Raw genomic sequence first — 19,628 nt, forward strand, 5'->3', positions numbered from 1 at the left:
ATTCTTGTGTGTTGGTTTTGATTAACCAATTGTCTAGGTACGGGAACACATGCATTTGCTGCCTTCTGATATGAGCAGCTACTACTGCCAGGCATTTTGTAAAAACTCTTGGCGCAGTTGTTATCCCGAATGGCAACACTTTGAATTGGTAATGTACCCCTTGGAATACAAACCTTAAGTACTTTCTGTGTGAAGGATGTATTGGTATATGGAAGTATGCATCCTTTAGGTCTAGTGTTGTCATGTAGTCTTGTTGTTTGAGCAGTGGGATTACGTCCTGTAATGTCACCATGTGAAAGTGATCTGATTTGATGTAAGTATTTAATGTTCTGAGATCTAATATGGGTCTTAGAGTCTTGTCCTTTTTGGGTATGAGAAAGTACAGAGAGTAAACTCCTGTTCTTTTCTGTTGAATTGGTACTAATTCTATTGCTCCTTTTTGTAGCAACGCTTGGACCTCTAGTCCTAGAAGATCCATGTGTTGTTTTGACATATTGTGTGTTTTCGGTGGGACGTTTGGAGGGAATTTGAGAAATTCTATGCAATAACCATGCTGGATAATTGCTAGGACCCAAGTGTCTGTAGTTATTTCCTCCCAATGTTTGTAAAACTTGGTTAGTCTTCCGCCCACAGGTGTTAGGTGTTGGGGATTTGTGACTTGGAAGTCACCGTTTGTTTTGAGGAGTTTTGGGACTTTGGAACTTCCCTCTACTCTTTTGGAATTGTCCCCCTCTATACTGTCCCCGAAAACTTCCCCGCTGATATTGGCTCTAATAAGTGGGCCTTGTTTGTGAGGTTGTGGGTTCTGTAGTTTGTCCTCGAAACCCCCCTCTAAACTGCGTTTTGCGAAATGTGCCTCTGCTCTGTGGGGAGTAGAGTGCGCCCATGGCTTTGGCCATATCAGTGTCTTTTTTAAGTTTTCCGATAGCAGTGTCCACCTCCGGCCCAAACAACTGCTGTCCGTTAAAAGGCATATTAAGCACAGCTTGTTGTATTTCCGGCTTGAATCCTGACGTACGCAACCATGCATGTCTCCTTATGGTTACTGCTGTATTTACTGTCCTAGCAGCTGTATCTGCTGCATCCATTGCTGACCGTATCTGATTATTTGAGATACTTTGTCCTTCCTCCACCACTTGTTGTGCCCTCTTCTGGAACTCCTTGGGTAAGTGTTCAATGAAATGTTGCATTTCGTCCCAATCAGCCCTATCATATCTTGCCAGCAGTGCCTGTGAGTTGGCAATAGGCCATTGGTTGGCAGCTTGTGCTGCAACCCTTTTCCCCGCAGCATCGAACTTGCGACTCTCCTTGTCTGGAGGTGGTGCGTCTCCTGAGGTGTGAGAGTTTGCTCTCTTGCGAGCTGCCCCTACTACCACAGAGTCTGGTGTTAATTGCTGCATGATATATACAGGGTCTGTTGGCGGTGGCTTGTACTTTTTTTCTACTCTTGGAGTTATGGCCCTGCCCTTCACAGGCTCCTGAAACACCTGTTTGGAGTGTTTTAGCATTCCGGGTAGCATAGGTAAGCTTTGGTATTGGCTATGAGTGGAGGATAGTGTATTAAACAAAAAGTCATCCTCAATAGGTTCTGCGTGCAAGGTGACGTTATGAAATGCAGCTGCTCTTGACACCACCTGTGTATAAGCTGTATTGTCCTCAGGTGGCGACGGCCTCGCTGGGTAACAGTCTGGGCTGTTATCTGACACTGGCGCGTCATAAAGATCCCATGCGTCGGGATCATCCCGACTCATTCCAGTATGAATTGGGGATTGCATCAGTGGTGGAGTGGCTACCGGTGATGTGTACGTTGATGGTGGTGGGGATGGTGGCGGTGTTGTTGGTCTTGCCACCTTTGCCTGTGGCTGTTTATCCTTTTCTTGAAAGGCAAGTCTTCTTTTCATCCTAATTGGGGGAAGAGTACTTATCTTCCCTGTGTCCTTTTGGATGTGGAGCCTTCTCTGAGTGTAGTCTGGCTCCATTGACTGTAGTTCTTGTCCGAACTTATGTCCTTGCATTTGGGAGGACAGTCCCTGTTTCTCTGTGTAGGAACCTGATTTCGGTTCCGAGGCTGGATGTTTCGGAATAGAAACCTTTTCGGTAAACTTTTTCGGCTCCGACGACACCTTCTTTATTTTCGGCGTCCCGGTCTCTCGGTGCCGACTTGTTTCGGTGCCGCCCTCTCGGTGTCGAACTTGCTCGGACCCGCTGTCTCGGGCTCGAGTTTGCTGTGTGCTGGTATCTCGACCGGAGTCGGATGACTTCGACACATGCGTGCCCTTTTTCGGTGCCGATGGTCGGTCACCTATTTTTCGGGTTGAGCCATGGCCTGCTGGCGGTGGCGTCCCCTGGGCTTTTGTGGTCTTCTCGTGAGTTTTGTGTGTCGACGTCTTACTCACGGTTTTAGGCGTCTTTTCGGGATCGAGCTCTTCCGAGTCCTGGCTGGAGAAGGTTTCTTCTTCTTCCTCCAAGCGTCTTTGTCCTGTTGGCGCCGACGCCATTTGCAGTCTTCTTGCTCTTCGGTCTCTTAGTGTCTTCCTCGACAGAAACGCGCGACAGGCTTCACAAGTATCTTCTCTGTGTTCTGGAGACAAACACAAGTTACAGACCAGGTGCTGATCTGTATACGGATACTTGTGGTGGCATTTGGGGCAGAAGCAGAATGGGGTCCGTTCCATCAGCCTTGAAGAGAGACGTGGTCGGGCCGACCAGGCCCCGATGGGGGATCGAAAAAAACCCGAAGGGCCACCGGAGCTCTTACAAAAGTCGGTGTTGATCTGTTGTAACTAACCCGATACCGAACGCAAACAATACCGTCAAATTTTCCGAGATTCTAACTATCTTTCCGAACCGAAACACGGAGCGAAAAGGAACACGTCCGAACCCGATGGCGGAAAAAAAACAATCTAAGATCGAGTCGACGCCCATGCGCAATGGAGCCGAAAGGGGAGGAGTCCCTCGATCTCGTGACTCGAAAAAGACTTCTTCGAAGAAAAACAACTTGTAACACTCCGAGCCCAACACTAGATGGCGGGATGTGCAAAGCATGTGTATCTGCAGCTACACATGCCATCGAACTGTACGATCAGAGAGATGCCCTGACAGTTCAGCCACTTTCAAGGCGCAAAGCCTCCTGGCACAGGACCCACAACCCCACGCCACCCTGTTTGCCTCATACCACATGGTCGTAGTGTTGCCTGTGAGAACTTGCAACTGGACCCTCATGATAGAAGGGAGAAATCCTTTGAGTGCTAAAATAATTAACTGCATCTACAACAAGATGATATGGAGATAGGTTTCTGCCAGAGACCAGAGTCCTCTTATCTCCACATTTCTCAGGTGGCCGCCCCCAATGCAGAAGTGAAGTATTGGTCACCTGTCAGCTCTGGGAGAGGTAGGGAGATGGGCCTACTGCTGACCCAATCGTGGTCCAGCAAACACCACTGCAGGTCTTTTGCAGTCTCCTCCAAGATCTGAACATGATCCGAGAGGTCCTCTTAATGTTGGGCCTAGAGACCAAGTCCCACTGGAGAGCCTGCATATGCCAACTGGCGTGCTCAACCAGCAGAATGCAGGGGGGCAGCAATCCAAGCAACCTCGGAGTCATCCTCACTGAAATTCAGGACAGAGGCGGAAAGATTGGGAAGACTGTGTGAATGTCATTAACCGTCTCCTCTGAGGGACAGGCAAAAAAAAATCAAACCATGTCCAGAATGGCTCAGATGAAGGGGAGTGTCTGGGAAAGAGATGGCTGACACTTCGGCATGTAGATTATGAACCCCTAAGATCACAGGAGGTTTGGTTAGTATGGAGGTGGTTGACTACCGCCTGTGGAAATCTGGGCCACAATAGCCAGTCAATGAGGTAGGGGGTAGACCGGTACCCCTGACCTCTGAAGGTGTGCTGCTAGCACTGCCATCACTTTTATGAACATCTGATGAGCACTGGTGAGACCAAAGAGGAACACATAAAAATGAAAATGCTCCTGTCCCCCCACAAATCCCAGGTAACGCCCATGGACTGGCTGGGCGGCTTATGGAAGTAGATGTCCTGCAGGTCAAACACCCTCATCCAGTCTCCAGGGTCGAGGGCACATAAGAACTAGGCCATGGTGGGCATTTTTAATTTCTCCTTCTGCAGGAAGGCGTTGAGTGTAAGGGTCTACAACAGGGCTAAGGCCTCCATTCTTCTTGGGGACCAGACCGTAGCAGGAATTACAAAAATGGCCTACTTCTGGTGCTGCCACCCTCTCAACAGCCCCTATGGGCAAATAGGTTGCACTTCAACTGCAAAATGGAGAGATGGATCTTCGTCAGTCACTGGTGGGAGGACGACGGGTGTGGCAGAAAATAGAGAAGAGGAAAGGCATACCACCTACAAATGATCTGCAGGATACATCTGTGTGATGTTTGCAACCCTGGAAGAAACGTTGGATCCGCCTCCTACCCTACTGCTGTGCTTCCCTAAGGGAACGCTAAAGTCGTTTTGCGGGTGGGGCTGCAGTGGACTGGGTGCCTGTTGACTTTGGTCATGAGGACTGTGAGCACCATGGCCTCAACTGTAAATCTCACAGGTTCCTCGCTGAGGCTCCATATCTACATTCTGAAGCCGAGGGCCATCCACTTGGTGCTGAAAGTCTTCCTTTTATCCATGAAAGGGAGTCTGGCACAGGTGCTCATGGACAACACCACCGCCATGAGGTACTGTAACAAACTGGGCCTTGCACCTCTGGCAGTAGCTGGATCACCAAGTAATTTTCCTGGTGGTGGATCAGCTGGCACGATTGTTGAATGTAAGGGCGGACAAGCTCAGCTCTCGCTGCCTAGCGCATCATGAGTAGCAGTTACACCTGTAGGTGAAGCAAGGCCTCTTTCGTGAATGTTCGACACCACTGAGAAAATGCAATGTCAGCATTTCTGCGCACTGAGTTTCCAAGGCATCTCTCATTCAGACGCATTCCACCTCAAGAGAACTCAGACTCCTGTATGTCTGTCCACCAATACCACTATTGCCCAGTGTTCTCAAGGAGTTTAGGACTGACCGGGCACAAGTCATCCGAGTGGCTCTGTATTCGGGTCAGGAGATTATGTCAACCAGAACTCCTGGCCAATTCAATCGGTTCTATGGTCAGGCTGCTCCTCTGGGAGGATCTGCAGTGGAAGCAGCAGGGCAAAGTTCTGCATCTGGCCCTTTACAATCTCCACCAGAGACTGAGCGGTGACAGCTGACCACCCCCTTTGACCTTCCCCTGAAGTGGCTTATGCCATCTTGGCAGCCAAGTGCCACCAAAACGGAGCATGCTTGTTGATTAGACAAGTTTGTGGGCTGTTGCTGCACAGGTGATATTGATTCCCTCCAGGCCAAACAATCTGGCGTTTAGTTATGTTTTGACACTAGTCCAGCTAGGTCTTGCTCTGGGCACAGTTGGTGTCTCAAACGCGAGAACGCTCTAGGCACGTGCGCAGGAGTGGCACCTATATAGGCTCTACACATCTTTTACGGAGCAGCACAGCATCTGTGCGAAGCCCCATAATACCAACTGCTGGCGCGCATAGGAACTGTTGAAGAATTTTCAGATCCAGTCTGACATCTGAGGGAATATTTAAACAATGAGGAATCTGCAGCTAGAAATCTCTATCACACTGAATAACAAATGAAGATTAAGTGCATCACAGAGATGAATGGATTGTCACATAATATAGAGGCCAAACAATAAATTATGCAATAATATTGGCCGTCAAACACCCAAAATCTGAACAGTGCGATATAGGACTTTGAAAGTTAAGATATAGCACTAAGAGCCAATCTTGTAAGCAGAACAATCCTCCATGTTTTCTATTAGTGCAGCTTCCAATTTGTTTGCTATACTTTTGTTAGATGTATACTTGCTCAACACAGGTTTCCAATCCAGTAGACAAACAGATTTCCAATAAGAAGTAACAAGTGCATCATTGTTTTCAAATGAATAACTATTACCAGAAATAAAATTTTAAATTTTTTTTCACAACGGATAATAAGAATTTCCTCCCAAGAGAAACAAAAGGAGACTTACCCAAGTTTTTTCACATACTCCAGATATCCTATAAGGATTTCATGATAAACAGCTGTTCGAAGGCATCGCGGTCGAAAGAAGTGTATGCTATCTAAATATGATATGTACACACGCCTGGCAGAAAAAAGATTAAGACAACACAGGATGTTAACTTTTCAATATGAAAGACAGGGAAGAGTCTTGTAGCTGTAGCAAAATACGTTACACGGTTAAAACAAACATCTGGCTGGGAATAGAACAAAAAGAACACAAGCATCCCTACAAAATTATCATCAAAATAACCATGGAACCATCCAAACCAATAATGGTCTGGGGCTGAATCATATGAGACTGACGTAGTATGAAACAAATAGCTCAAACAGGCAGGCTGAAGAAAGAAAACTATTCAAATGGGTTGGCCCACAGCCAGAAATGTTTGACATCTGCCAAAACAAGCTGCATTATTAATGTGCAATACTATTTCAGGAACAACCACTGGTGCGTCACAAGTCATGCTCAAGCTACCATAGCTCTGATGACATTATTGATAAGAATGATAGAAGTGAGATACCTGGTATTAGGTAGTGGACACTCTGAACCGTACTCTTGTACATGCATTCCAAAGAAACATACATCCACTCCGTCAATCTCTTCAAAGGCAAATAATGCTTTGGTTCGATAAGGAAAGGAATCCGACATATCTCCAGAATCCACAAACCTGAAGGGACAAGAAAAGGTAACATTTGTAATAAGTCATCACAAGTGAAAAAAGTGAACTGACATTTCACCTGCATAAGGAATCCTCAACAAATGTAACCAGCAGTGTCAAACCACAGATCCTGCAAGACCTTTAAATAAGACACAGTTATGACAGCATCAAATGCTTCATAAAACGTTTTGCATTTCAATTGGCTGCAGATCATTATCCAAGGTGCCTTCATTCCTGGATTATAGTTTTGTTCCCATTTTTAATTAAAAAAAGATGTCAACTGTGAAATGTTATTCTAAATTACAAATTACTGTAAGGCCCATTACATACAGAAAGAGGTCACACCAGCATTTCTTTTTGGATATTCAGAATTGCATTTCTATGTCATATGTTCAACAGCCAAATTATCGCCAAATTATCTTTCCATTAAAATCAGAAGCAAAACATACTAGCATTCAGTCTGCAAGATGTCAAATATGCCCAAAAATATAACTGTCTGATTTAAAACTTTCCTTCTGTTCGTAATGCTTGCCCGAATATACAGAACTATGTAAGAATGTCTGTGGCATTAGTAAAGTAAGATTTCTGGAATCCGCAATGATTAACTCCCCCAAGTGTGATTTCCTCTACACTTCCTCTCACCACAGTTCCCTTCTCCACCTACCCATTTCTTGAGGGCGGCATGTGTACTGTAAGAGCCTGAGGCTTTCTTGATTTTGGATCTTTATTCTAATGTATTGGAAAACTGAAACATGAGGTGTATATACTGTCATTCACCATCTACGTACATACATGAAGTGTGATTCTGTGTGTTTAAACTTGACGATTCGCCCTCACAAGCAGATATCTAAGACACCATCAGTCTAATGGGTCTAAATCACTACTTTCACACATTCCAGGTCTTCTTTACATACTGTTGCTGCAGTTACAGCCCCATTCATCAAAGACTTGGATGTTAGTATAATTGTTACTTCTATTTCTAACAAGTGTGGTGTTTCCATTATTTTCTTTGCATCTAACGTTTGCACAATGTGACCAGAGGCTATAGATCCTTTTTTATAAATATTCCAAATAAGTTAATCAATCCTGGAAGAAACTGGCTATAATTTAAAATGAATGAACACCTGACCACTGCACACTCTTCAGTCTCTACAAAGGATAAGATGCCCCATTACTATACAAAACAAAGAAAAGATGGAGCTACTAAAATGCTCAACTGCGTGTAAATGCAATTTAACCCATCCACCTATTATAGATGCAAATGAATAAGCTACTTACCTTAGGTAATGCATTATCTGGTAGAGACTATCTAGCTGCTGATTCCTTACCTTGGATTTCCCCATGCGTCAGACTGATCTGGAAACTTTTGCTCGAGCAATAACCCTGCACGTGCCGTCGGGTGGCTCCATTTGGCTCTGCGTGGTGTCGTTGACGCCGGAAGTGACGTCACGGTTATCTATATAGGCGCCTCCCAGGAGCGCAGGTGTCAGTTACTTTAATCACAACATTCCACGCCAGAAGCAAAGAGCCATGACAAGAACTGGTGCTTGTGTGTCCAAACTAGGCCCCTTAAAAAGGATCACCCTAACCCTAGTGAACAGTCTGCAGAGAGAGGAAACATGGGTGTGTGTAAGGAATCTGCAGCTAGATAGAGTCTTTACCAGATAATACATTACTGAAGGTAAGTAACTTCTTCATATGACAGACGTCTAGCTTCAGATTCCTTACCTTTGAATAGATATCCAAACCATATACTCCTGGCGGTGGGCTGCAGACAAATGTATTCAGACTATAAAGTTGTGCAGAACCGAATGGGTGAAATACCCATCCCCGCGGACCGGACTGTCCAGTTGCTACCTGACAGATGTCAAGGACTGGGACTCCACAAGCTAATGTCATGGTCCCAGATTTTCCACTGGCGGAATGGGCCCATAAGCCCTCAGGAGGCTGCTTCGTAGCCAAGGTGTAGCAGATCTTAATACAGAGAACCACCAAGCACGAAATGATCAGTTTCTGTACTGCCCAACCCTTCTTTGCTCCCACATACCCCACAAAGAGTTGGTCGTCCACCCGGAACTCTTTTGTGTGCTCAAGGTAGAAGCAAAGAAGGTGGTCAGGATAACAGATTGATCCAGATGAAATGGGGTCACCATCTATGGAAGGAAAGAGGCATGGGTGCGCAGCACTATCTTGTCTGGAAATATCATGGGATATGGGTGCCTGGATGACCAGGCCTGTATATCCCTCACCCTCCGGGCAGATGTTATTGCCATTAAGAAGGCTGTCTTGATGGTAAGCAGCCGGAGGGGACAATTGTGCAGTGGCTCGAAGGGAGAGTGTAGGAAGCTGGCTTTGTATATACTACAGATATATATACTGAGATATAGTGTGTACAGAGTCCAGGGGTTTCCCAGAGGCTTTACAGAGGCTAAAGTAGATAATACTAAAGCTCTCTTTTGTAGAAGTGTGGTCGAGCAGTCAGGCGTATCTGAGGGTAGTGAAAAGCATTTGTGGTACACACAGTCCAGAAATGAGGCACACACTCAATGACTAACTCCAGGCACATTACTTTATATACCCAAATATATTCTGTTACTTTATTACTGGAACCAGAGAACTTTGTTGCAGGTAAGTACAGTTGTAAGTAAGTATCAGGCATAAATATCAAATGTACTTTGTTTCATTTTAGCACAAAAAGCAGTTTACAAGTACTAATTTTCAATTTCAAAAGTTGACAGTGCAATATTTCATAGGAACCTATGCAGTCCTAGTGGAGGAAAAGTATTAGTACATTTTGAAGGTAAATACTTGACTTACAGTTCCAGTCTCCAGGGGTTAGGATGTCCACAGGTCAAAGTTCAGGTTGACCCCAAACATGCATCACCAGCACAACAGGGCTGGGCGAGTGCAGAGGTCAAAGTTGATGTCTGGCTTAGAATGGGATCCTATGGGGACTGGGGGCACTCGAAAAAGATCTGCTGTCAGGGAAGTACCCGCGTCCTCTGGGATCAGACCTGGGGGGGTTTAAAGGAGTGGGGGGGGTCGGGTTACAGGGGCGGCCGGGTGCAGACACAGAGCTGGGCGCCCAATACTTTTCAATAGGGGGAGACCGGGGGTCACCTACAAGGTGCTTCATGCTGGGTCCAGGGGGGTTCCGTTCTGGGAAACCACAGGCTGGACAGGCAGGAATGGCCCACGCTGGACATGACATCGCTGGACCGCCGGTCGGATTCACCACAGCCCAAGGGGCTGGGGGTGCAGGGGTCTGCTTGGGCATCAGGAATCTTCATTGGATGCAGTCAGGGGAGTCCTCTGGATTCAGGCTGCAGGCGTCGTGTTGGCCAGGAGAGGACAAACCCAGGGTGGACACATCTGGGGACCTTCTCTGAACTGATGGGCTGCCTGGACTTGGGCCATGGCCGTCGGGCCAGGGCTTGCGGATCCCGGGCGGTTCTGAAGTCCTTTTTGGAGGTATCTTCTGGACAGGGCCGCTGTATTCAGATGTTGTTGGTCCTCTTCTGGGCAGGCAGTCCTCCGGGGGTTTGTAGAGGTCACTGGTCCTGCAGGATGTGTCACCTTCTTGGAGCAGGGGTCGTTGAAGCTGCAGACAGGCCAATAGTCTTCTCTGCTGGGGTCTGCTTAGAAGTCCTTTCTTCTTCTTGAGGTTGCCACAAAACTGGGGAGTAAGGCTCAGGGGGGCCCTTAAGTACTATCTTTAGGGGCTTTACAGAGGTCAGAGGGCAGTAGCCAATGACTACTGGTCCCAAGGAGGGCTACACCCTTCCTGTGCCCACATTCCTAACCCTATTGGTCCCTACCCTCCAAAACAAGATAGAGGCTTCTGCAGGGAGGGGGTCACTTCAGCTCTGGACACCTGAGGGGTGAGTCCTAGCTACAGTGGGGTCACGTCTTCCTGTTTTTCCAAATTTTCCTGCTAGACCTGCCACCAAAAGTGGGGCTTGGTCCATGGGGCGGGCATCTCCACTAGCTAGAGTACCCCCGGGGCACTGTAACAGGAGGTCTGAGGCTTTGAGGCTCACTGTAAAGTGTTACAGGTTCTTGCAGGGGGGGAGATTTGAGCATCTCCACCCAGAGCAAGCTTTGTTTCTGATTCCAGAGAGCACAAAGGCTCTAATCCCATGGGGTCAGAAATTTGTCTGTTAGTGGCAGGCTGGTACAGACTGGTCAGACTTACACTATAGGGTTGAGTAAAATACAAGGGGCATCTCTAAGATGGCCTCTGTGGGCATTGTACAATAAATCACTGGCATTGGCAACTTCCCAGTTTTCAGTGAAGCCATCATGGAGCTGTGGAGTTCATAATGACCAACTCCCAGCACATGTATTTAATAAGGTCTCACTACACTTACGATGTTCAAGAATGGCCTTAGACACTGTAGGGGCATATTGTTCATGAAACTATGTCCTCACCTGTGGTATAGTGCACCCTGCTTTAGGGCTGTAAGGCCTGCTAGAGGAGTGACTTACCTATGCCATACGCAGTGGTTTGTGGGCATGGCATCCTGGCATGGGTGCCATGTCGACTTTACCTTTTTCACCCTACCAGCACACACAATCTGCAATGGTAGTGTGCATGTGCTTGGTGAGGCGTCCCTTAGGGTGGCATAATACATGTTGCAGCCCTTAGGGAACCCCGTGGTAACAGAGTCCTTGGTACTACTGGTACCTTTTACAAGGGACTCAGCTGTGTGCCAATTGTGGGAACAATGGTTCAGTTTAGGGAAAGAACACTGGTGCTGGGAGAAGGGGGGATGGGGTACTGCAAAGAAGGGGCCAGTTTCCTACAGAGCACATGAGTTAAGTGGGAACTAGATTAAGATCCCACTGAGGCATGATAAAAGGAGTAGGGGGAAACATACATACAAGCCCTTATAGAATCCTATTTACAATAGGGGACTGTAGGAAAGCACCCTATTTGGCATGGTTAGCCCTCCCCCCACACTTTTTGCCTGGTTTCTGATGTGGCTTCGACTGTTAATGCACTGGGTCCCTGCTAACCACGTTCCCAGTGCCAGATCTGTGTCCCCAAAACTGCAGAGTTGTTCTGCACAAATGGCAAACACTTTAGCATCCACTTTAAGTCCCTAGTAAATGGTACTGCGGTACCTAGGGTCTGGGGTACTGAGGAAGGTCCCTGAGGGCAGCATCACCAGTTGTGCCACCCCTGGGGGCCCCTCACCAAACCCACACAGTGCTGCCATTGCAGACAGCAGGCGTTGGTGCAGGCTAAATTGAAAACATGACCTGTCACACACCCCTGTGTGCCAGGTCCCCTATCACTGCTTGTGCCAGGTGTAAGTCACCCCTAAAGCAGGGTGCATCAAGGCACATGTGAGGGCATTTATGCATGAGCAGATATGCCCCCGCTATGTCTGTCGATTCTGAGACGTAGTAAGTGCACAGGGAAAGCCATTTTAAGGGCAAATGCTGTACACAAGTCATTACGAGTTCCCCAGCTACATGATGGCTTCTCAGAACCCAGGAATATTTGGTATCAAACCTCTCAGAAAAATAAACCCTCACTGAATCCAGTGATGTATTTATTAATAAATGCACACCAGCTATTAGTGTGCTGAATGATTGGTCCCGACCAGTTCAGCCACCACAGACATTTCTGGGACCCCTGGGGGAGAGCCAGCACCCTCGAGGGCCTGAGACAAAAGCCTGCACTGGGCGGAGATGTTACCAACTCACACAGGCAGGATGGACATTCCAGGGCGGGGAGCTTCAACGGCATAGCTTCCTTTGTAATGCAACCCAGGGCTCTCCAGATGGTGTAGATGACCGACCCCCCTGACCTGACCCCACTTTTGGTGGCAGCACAGGCGGGAAAATTAGTTACGATTAGGACGTATGCCCACTCCATGCCAGTCCCACCCCTAAGGTGGACAAGCTGAAGTGGACACTACTTTTTAAATTCCTCCATCTTGTTTGGAAGGGATTAGGCCACTAGGGTTATCCCCACTTTCCAGCGGAAGTGGTCATAAGAAGGGTATAGCCACCTTAAAGGTGTTCAGCCCAATGGCTACAACCTGGCACTCACTGAAAATCCCCTAAATTGAATATTTAGTGGCATCCCTGAACCCTGGAACTCAGATCCTGATGACCTATGAAGACAAGGACAAAGAAGAGTTGCACTCGCAGAAGAGGAAAAGAAGAAGCAGCTGACTACGCCGGACTGCCTGCTGACCCCAAAGGACTATGCCAAAGAAGCCAACTCATCCTGCCTTCCATAAAGACTCAAGTCCCCCGTGGGCAGCAGACCTGCTCTGCAACAAAAACTGACACCTGAAGTGACCACTGCACCCGATGTCCACAACGCAATAGTGATGCTAACCAATGGTTCCAACGCAGTTCCCAAGCTGCCCAGTGACTGAGTCCGGAGTGGTTTCACCCATCTTGGACTCAAACAAGACACCTGCAGCCTCTGCACGAAGGACCGTTCTCCTGTAGCCTCCGGTGAGAGAAAACCAGACACCTCCAGCAACCACTGCATCCGTCGCCCCTGACCCCATCTGAGGTGGGTCAGGGGACAATGACGTCTCCCGGCTACTAAGAGCTGGAACTCATGCTAGGTCCACCCCAGCTGAACTCCTGACGCCTTCAGCCTCAACATGAAGGACCTCCTGACTGCAAGTGATCCCGGATGAGAAAACCTGATGCCTAAGGACACCCCCTGCATCCATCGGCCTTGGAGAAAAGGCCCAAAGGTGCACGTACATCCCTGGGTACCCCAAGTCTATTACCTAACTGCTTGTTGTCCTGGACCGGCTTCCTAGCCACAGCCTGCTTGTCACGAGGTCCGACTTCCAAAGAGAACCATTGGGCACCTGACACCCTACTGCACCCCCCGCACTCAGCTGCCCCAGTGCTGCCCAGTGTGACCTGTTGGAGTGGTTCTAATCAGTTCCCAGTACTTACTTTTGCTCTCTAAGCTTGATCTTGTAAGTTGTTGTTAACCCTTTGTTTGCTGAACATTGTTTTCCTTCACAGGATAACATTGAGCTAAGTGTTGATTTCTTAAACTGCAAAGTATTTATGCTTAAAAGTCTACTTACCTGATTACGAAGTACTTGGATTTGAAAAAAATATATATAATTATTTTTTTTCTAAATTAGTCTCAAATTTTTTCTTTGAGTGTGTCTCATTAATTGCCTCTGTGAGTACAACAAATGCTTAGCACTACCCTATGATAAGCCGAACTGCTCGCCCAGACTACCACAAAATAGAGCATTAGTCCTATCTACTTTTGCCTTTGCAAACAAATTTGGGATCCACTGGACTTTGCATGGTGTACTTCTTTTTAATGCACCATATAGAGCGCCAGCTTCCTAGAGAGACTTAAAGAGGGTTGGGCAGGCAGCCGCAGAAAAGCAAACAGGGAAGAGAGACAGGCCTTCAGAGTGCCCAGAGCAGAACGCTGCTGGGCAAGAAAAAGAATGAAAAGAAGTATATCAGATAGAGAAGTAGAAAGAGGATCTATAGACCTCTCTGTACAATATTTTACTAATTCTTATCAATGGTAGGCATATACTGTTTTGGTGGAGGAAAATCTGGCTGCCAGAATAACATTACAGACTTCAGAAGGAAGGTCGAAGGCTGTCAACTGCAGCTGATCAATATCCATGCATGAAAGCCCAGAGTTGACAGGTTTGGGTGGAGAACCCTCTCCTGCTGCTGCAACATAAGATCCTCCCGAATGGGCAGCCTGATCAGAACATCGATTCTCATTTTCAGAAACTCATGATATCAGACTCTCCCTTACTCAGTCCGGAACCACAGGGATAACTTTGGCCTGACTGCTCTTGATTTTCTTGAGAACTTCGGGCAGGAATGCATGGACAGAAAGGCATACAGAAGGCCTGAGCTCCACACAAAACAAAAAGTGTTGCAGGGTGATTGTCGCCTTGGAAACTCCAACGCGCAATACTGCTGACACTGCGTGTTCTCTTTGGAGGCGAATAATTCTAACCAAGGCTCTCCCAACTGCTGAAACAAACCTTGCACCACCTGCGAATGGAGTCACCACGTGTGATCCGCTACACATTGAAGGCTGAGTTTGCCCGCCCGGGCGTTCAGAGAACCTGCAGGTGCTGACCCACCAGGGTTATGCCCTGCTGTTAAAGTCATGTCCAGAGACGCAGGGCCTCTTGACAAAGGGTCCACGACCCCACTCCGCCTTGCTTGTTGCAGTACCAATCTGCGGTGGTGCTGTTCGCGAACACCTGCATCAACTTCCTCTTGACAGAGGGAAGAAATGCCTTCAATGCTAGCTGGATCGCCCAGAGCTCCAATATGTTTTGATGTGGAGTATGGATTCCGCTGGAGACCAGAGTCCTGTGATCTCCACCTCTCCCAGATAGCTGACCCATCTCTGTAGTCACGCATTTGTCACTACTGTAAGGTCTAGCTGGAGAGTCTAGAGGAGTCTACTTCTGACCCAATCACAGCTCATAATCCACCGCTGCAGGTCTTTCGCAGTTCCCTCTGCGATCTAGACCATGTCAGAGAGATTTCCCTGATGCTGTGCCCACTAGAACTTGAGGTCCTATCATAGAGCCTGCTTATGCCATCTGGCATGTTTTACCAGCAGGATGCAGGAGGCCATGAGGCCCTGCAGTCTCAGAGTCAGTTTCACCGAAACGCAGGATAGAGGCCGAAACATTGGTATCATAGCCTGAATATCCTTGATTTGCTGCTCGGGAGCTTAAGCCCGAAACTGCACTGTGTCCAGAACAGCTCCTATGAAAGAGCATCAGAGGGAGTCAGGTGAGACTCTGGCACATGTATAGTGAGCCCCAATGTAGGAAAGTAGGATCTTTGACATAGTACCCCACTTTTTGCCAGGTGTCACTGTTTAGACTGTAAACCACATGCTAACCAGGACCCCAGTGTCTGTGCTCTCTCCCTTAAAATTAACTTTGTAAGTGATTCCTTCAACCACCATTGGCATTCTTGGGTCCCCGTATAAGTCCCTACTAAATGTTACATAGATACCCAGGGCATTGGTAACCCAGGGGTCTCCCATGGGCTACAGCATGTATTATGCCACCGATGAGAGCCCATGTAAACCGTGTCTGCAGGCCTGACATTGCAGCCTGTGTGAATGGTGCATGCACCTTTCACTTTAGATCTAAGGCTTGCCTTATATCGTAGTCACTGCACTTAGTAAGTCACCCCTATAGTAGGCCCTTCAGCCCAAGGGCAGGGTGCATGGTTCCGAGTGTAAGGGTACCCCTACACTAGCAGTCGTACCCCTACAAACCCCTGACTCCATTCTTTGGGTTTTGTAAGTGCAGAGAAGCCCCCTTAAGTAAGTAGTGGACACTAGTTAACACAAGATGTCCAGCTACATAACGGCTTCTCTGAACCTAGGCATGTTTGGTATCAAACATGTTGGAATCATGTAACTACACTGATTCCAGTGTTAGCTGCATGATACCATGTACTATCGGGGTTCCTTAGAGAGGACTACAGCCTTGCAGGGCCTGCACACCAGCCCGCGTTGCTGTCGACCATAGACACTGTTCTGCCTTCCTGTTGATGAGCCTAACTCAAGCAAAGGAAGGCAGAAGAAAAGATTTCCTGTAGGGGAGAGGTGTGACCACCTGCCCTTTCAAATGGGTGTTGCTGGGCTGGGGTGGGGTTGCCTCTGAGTGCCGCCAGACTGCTTTTAAAGGCACATTTGGTGGTCTCCTTTAACAATAGTTGAACCCAGCCTTCCTCGAAGACATTCTCGACACACTGGAAGAAAAGCTCAAAACATTGAAAAAATGCCTATCAATAAGTGACAAAGGTGTAGCTCTCTCTGGAGCTGCGCTAACTGGTGCGGAAAGAAAGAACCGACGCCTGCACGCCTTGATGGTGCCTATGTAGGTGACTGCGGCATCAATTCCAGTGCCAATGATGCCACAAGGAGCCAAATGGAGCCACCGAAAGCAAGGGCAGGAGTATTGTTCGAGTAGAAGTTTCCAGATCCAGTCTGATTCCTGAGGAAATCACAAGTAAGGAGTAAGGAATCCACAGCTAAAAGTCACTATCAGATAACTTTTTCAGTATTTCCCAGTGTTTCTTTGGCATCATCAATAAACTTCTTTACCTTCTGTAATACTCTTTAGGGTTACTCTACGAAGACTGATTCATCACCTTTTTGACTTCCGGCAGACATCAGCTGGATTCAGAAACTTTTCCATCCACTGCTCCCAGGCAGCAGTACGAGACACCAGGTGACCTCATGCCCCAACTGAAGCGATGAAGCAGAGCCTTACAGAGGTGTCGCACCTGCCCACTGATGTGAATTTAAAACTAAGCGTTCCGCGCCTTCAAATGCAGAGCGTCAGTAATATATTACAAACTTCAGTGAAAGGATGCAGAATCTAACTTGGGACGTCATTAACATCTAGAAGGCCTGTAGGGAAATGCCTCCCTTGGCATGGTTACCCCCTAACATTTTGCCTTTTGTTGATGCTAGTTATGATTGAAAGTGTGCTGGGATCCTGCTAACCATACCCCAGCGCTCTTTTCCCTAAACTGTACCTTTGTTCCCACAATTGGCACAGCCCTGGCACACAGATAAGTCCCTTGTAACTCGTACCACTAGGTACCAAGGGCCCCGTGGCCAGGGAAGGTCTCCAAGGGCTGCTGCATGTATTATGCCACCCTGGGGACCCCACACATGCACACTGCCTCACAGCTTGTGTGTGCTAATGGGGAGAAAATGACTAAATTGACATGGCACTCCCCTCAGGGTGCCATGCCCACATCCCATTGCCTGTGGCATAGGTAAGTCACTCCTCTAGCAGGCCTTACAGCCCTAAGGCAGGGTGCACTATACCACAGGTGAGGGCATAGTTGCAGGAGCACTATGCCCCTACAGTGTCTAAGCAAACCTTAGACATTTTAAGTGCAGGGTAGCCATAAAGAGTATATGGTCTGGGAGTTTGTCAAACACAAACTCCACAGTTCCATAATGGCTACACTGAAATCTGGGAAGTGTGGTATCAAACTTCTCAGCACAATAAATCCACACCGATGCCAGTGTGGGATTTAATGAAAAATGCACATAGAGGGCATCTTAGAGATGCCCCCTGTATACCAGTCCAAATGCTAGTGTTAGGCTGACCAGTTCCTGCAAGCCTGCCACAACCAGACGGGTTTCTGACCACATGGGGTGAGTGCCTTTGTCACTCTGTGGCCAGGAACAAAGCTTGCACTGGGTGGAGGTGCTTCTCACCTCCCCCTGCAGGAACGGTTACACCTTGCTCTGAGCCTCAAAGGCTCATTCCGGTTGTTACAGCGCCCCAGGGCATCCCAGCTAGTGGAGATGCCCGCTCCTCCAGACACAGCCCCCACTTTTGGCAGCAAGTCCGGAGGAGATAATGAGAAAAACAGGGAGGAGTCACTCACCAGTTAGGACAGCCCCCAAGGTGTCCTGAGCTGAGGTGACCCCCCTTAAGAAATCCTCCATCTTGGCTTTGGAGAATTCCCCCAATAGGAATAGGGATGTGCTCCCCTGCCCTCAAGGAGGAGGCACAAAGAGGGTGTAGCCACCCTCCAGGACAGCAGGTCTAAAATTCAGCATTTAGGGGCGACCCTGAACTCAGGAAATCAGATTCCTGCAACCTGAAGAAAGAAGAAGTACAGCTGACCTGAGAGGCCCGCAGAGATGTTGGAGACAACAACTGACTTGGCTCCAGGCCTACTGGCCTGTCTCCAGACTCAAAGAACCTGCACAGTGACGCATCCAACGGGACCAGCGACCTCTGAGGACTCAGAGGACTGACCTGCACCTAAAGGACCAAGAACCTACAGAGGTCAGCGGCTCTGTCCAGAAACAACAACAAAACAAACAACTTTAAAGAGACTCCAACTTCCTGCCAGAAGCGTGAGTCTTCACACAATGCACCCGACCGCCCACAGTTTGAGTTCAGGACAACCAACACCGCAGAGAGGACTCCCAGGCGACCCCAACGATGTGGACACCCTGAGTCGACATCCCTGCAGCCCCACAGTGATGCCTGCATAGAGGATACAGAGGCTCCCCCAGACCACGACTGCCTGGTAAAGGAACCCGATGCCTCGACCAAGCACTGCACCCGCAGCCCCCAGGACCGATAGAAACCACCTACCAGTGCAGGAGTGACCAGGAGGCTGCCCTCATCCTAGCCCAGTCGGTGGCTGGCCCGAGAAGCTCCCCTGTGCCCTGCCTGCATCGCCAGAGTGACCCCCGGGTCCCTCCATTGTTTTCTACTGCAAACCCAACACCTAATTTGCACCCAGCACCCGGCTGCCCCTATGCCGCTGATGGTGTGTTTTGTGTACTTGTGAGTCCCCCAGTGCTCTACAAAACCCCTGGTCTGCTCCCCGAGGACACAAGTACTTACCTGCTAGCAGCCTAGAACCAGAGCACCCCTGTTCTCTATAAGCGCCTAAGTGTTTTGGGTCCTCCTTTGACCTCTGCACCTGACCGGCCCTGTGTTGCTGGTGCGGTGGCGTTAGGGTTGCCTTGAACCCCCAAAAGTGGGCCGATGCCCAGGAGACTGAACTTGTAAGTGCTTTACTTACCTGAAAAACTAACCAATACTTACCTCCCCCAGGAACTGTTGATTTTTGCACTGTGTCCACTTTAAAAATAGCTTATTGCCATTTTAACCAAAACTGTGTGTACTACTGTTTTAAATCAAAGTTCTAAACTTACCTGTGTGAAGTACCTTATAATTTATGTACTTACCTAAAATTTGAATCTTGTGGTTCTAAAAATAAATTAAGAAAATATATTTTTCTATATAAAAATCTATTGGCCGGGAGTTAAGTCTTTGAGTGTGTGTTCTCATTTATTGCCTGTGTGTGTACAAGAAATGCTTAACACTA

General features: G+C 48.0%; 1 protein-coding gene across 1 annotated transcript in view; it reads right to left on the minus strand.

The window, feature by feature from the left end:
- Nucleotides 1-19,628, minus strand: part of CREBBP (CREB binding protein) — a 1,321,122-nt gene that overhangs the window by 145,047 nt on the left and 1,156,447 nt on the right. Inside the window, exons 25-26 of the mRNA XM_069210450.1 lie at nt 6,600-6,746; nt 6,050-6,163 (exon numbers count right to left, since the gene is read on the minus strand). Of these exons, the coding sequence (XP_069066551.1) occupies nt 6,050-6,163; nt 6,600-6,746 (261 nt within the window). The remainder of the gene's footprint in view (nt 1-6,049; nt 6,164-6,599; nt 6,747-19,628) is intronic.

Source organism: Pleurodeles waltl, chromosome 10, assembly GCF_031143425.1.
Source record: "Pleurodeles waltl isolate 20211129_DDA chromosome 10, aPleWal1.hap1.20221129, whole genome shotgun sequence".
Classification (NCBI taxonomy): domain Eukaryota; kingdom Metazoa; phylum Chordata; class Amphibia; order Caudata; family Salamandridae; genus Pleurodeles; species Pleurodeles waltl.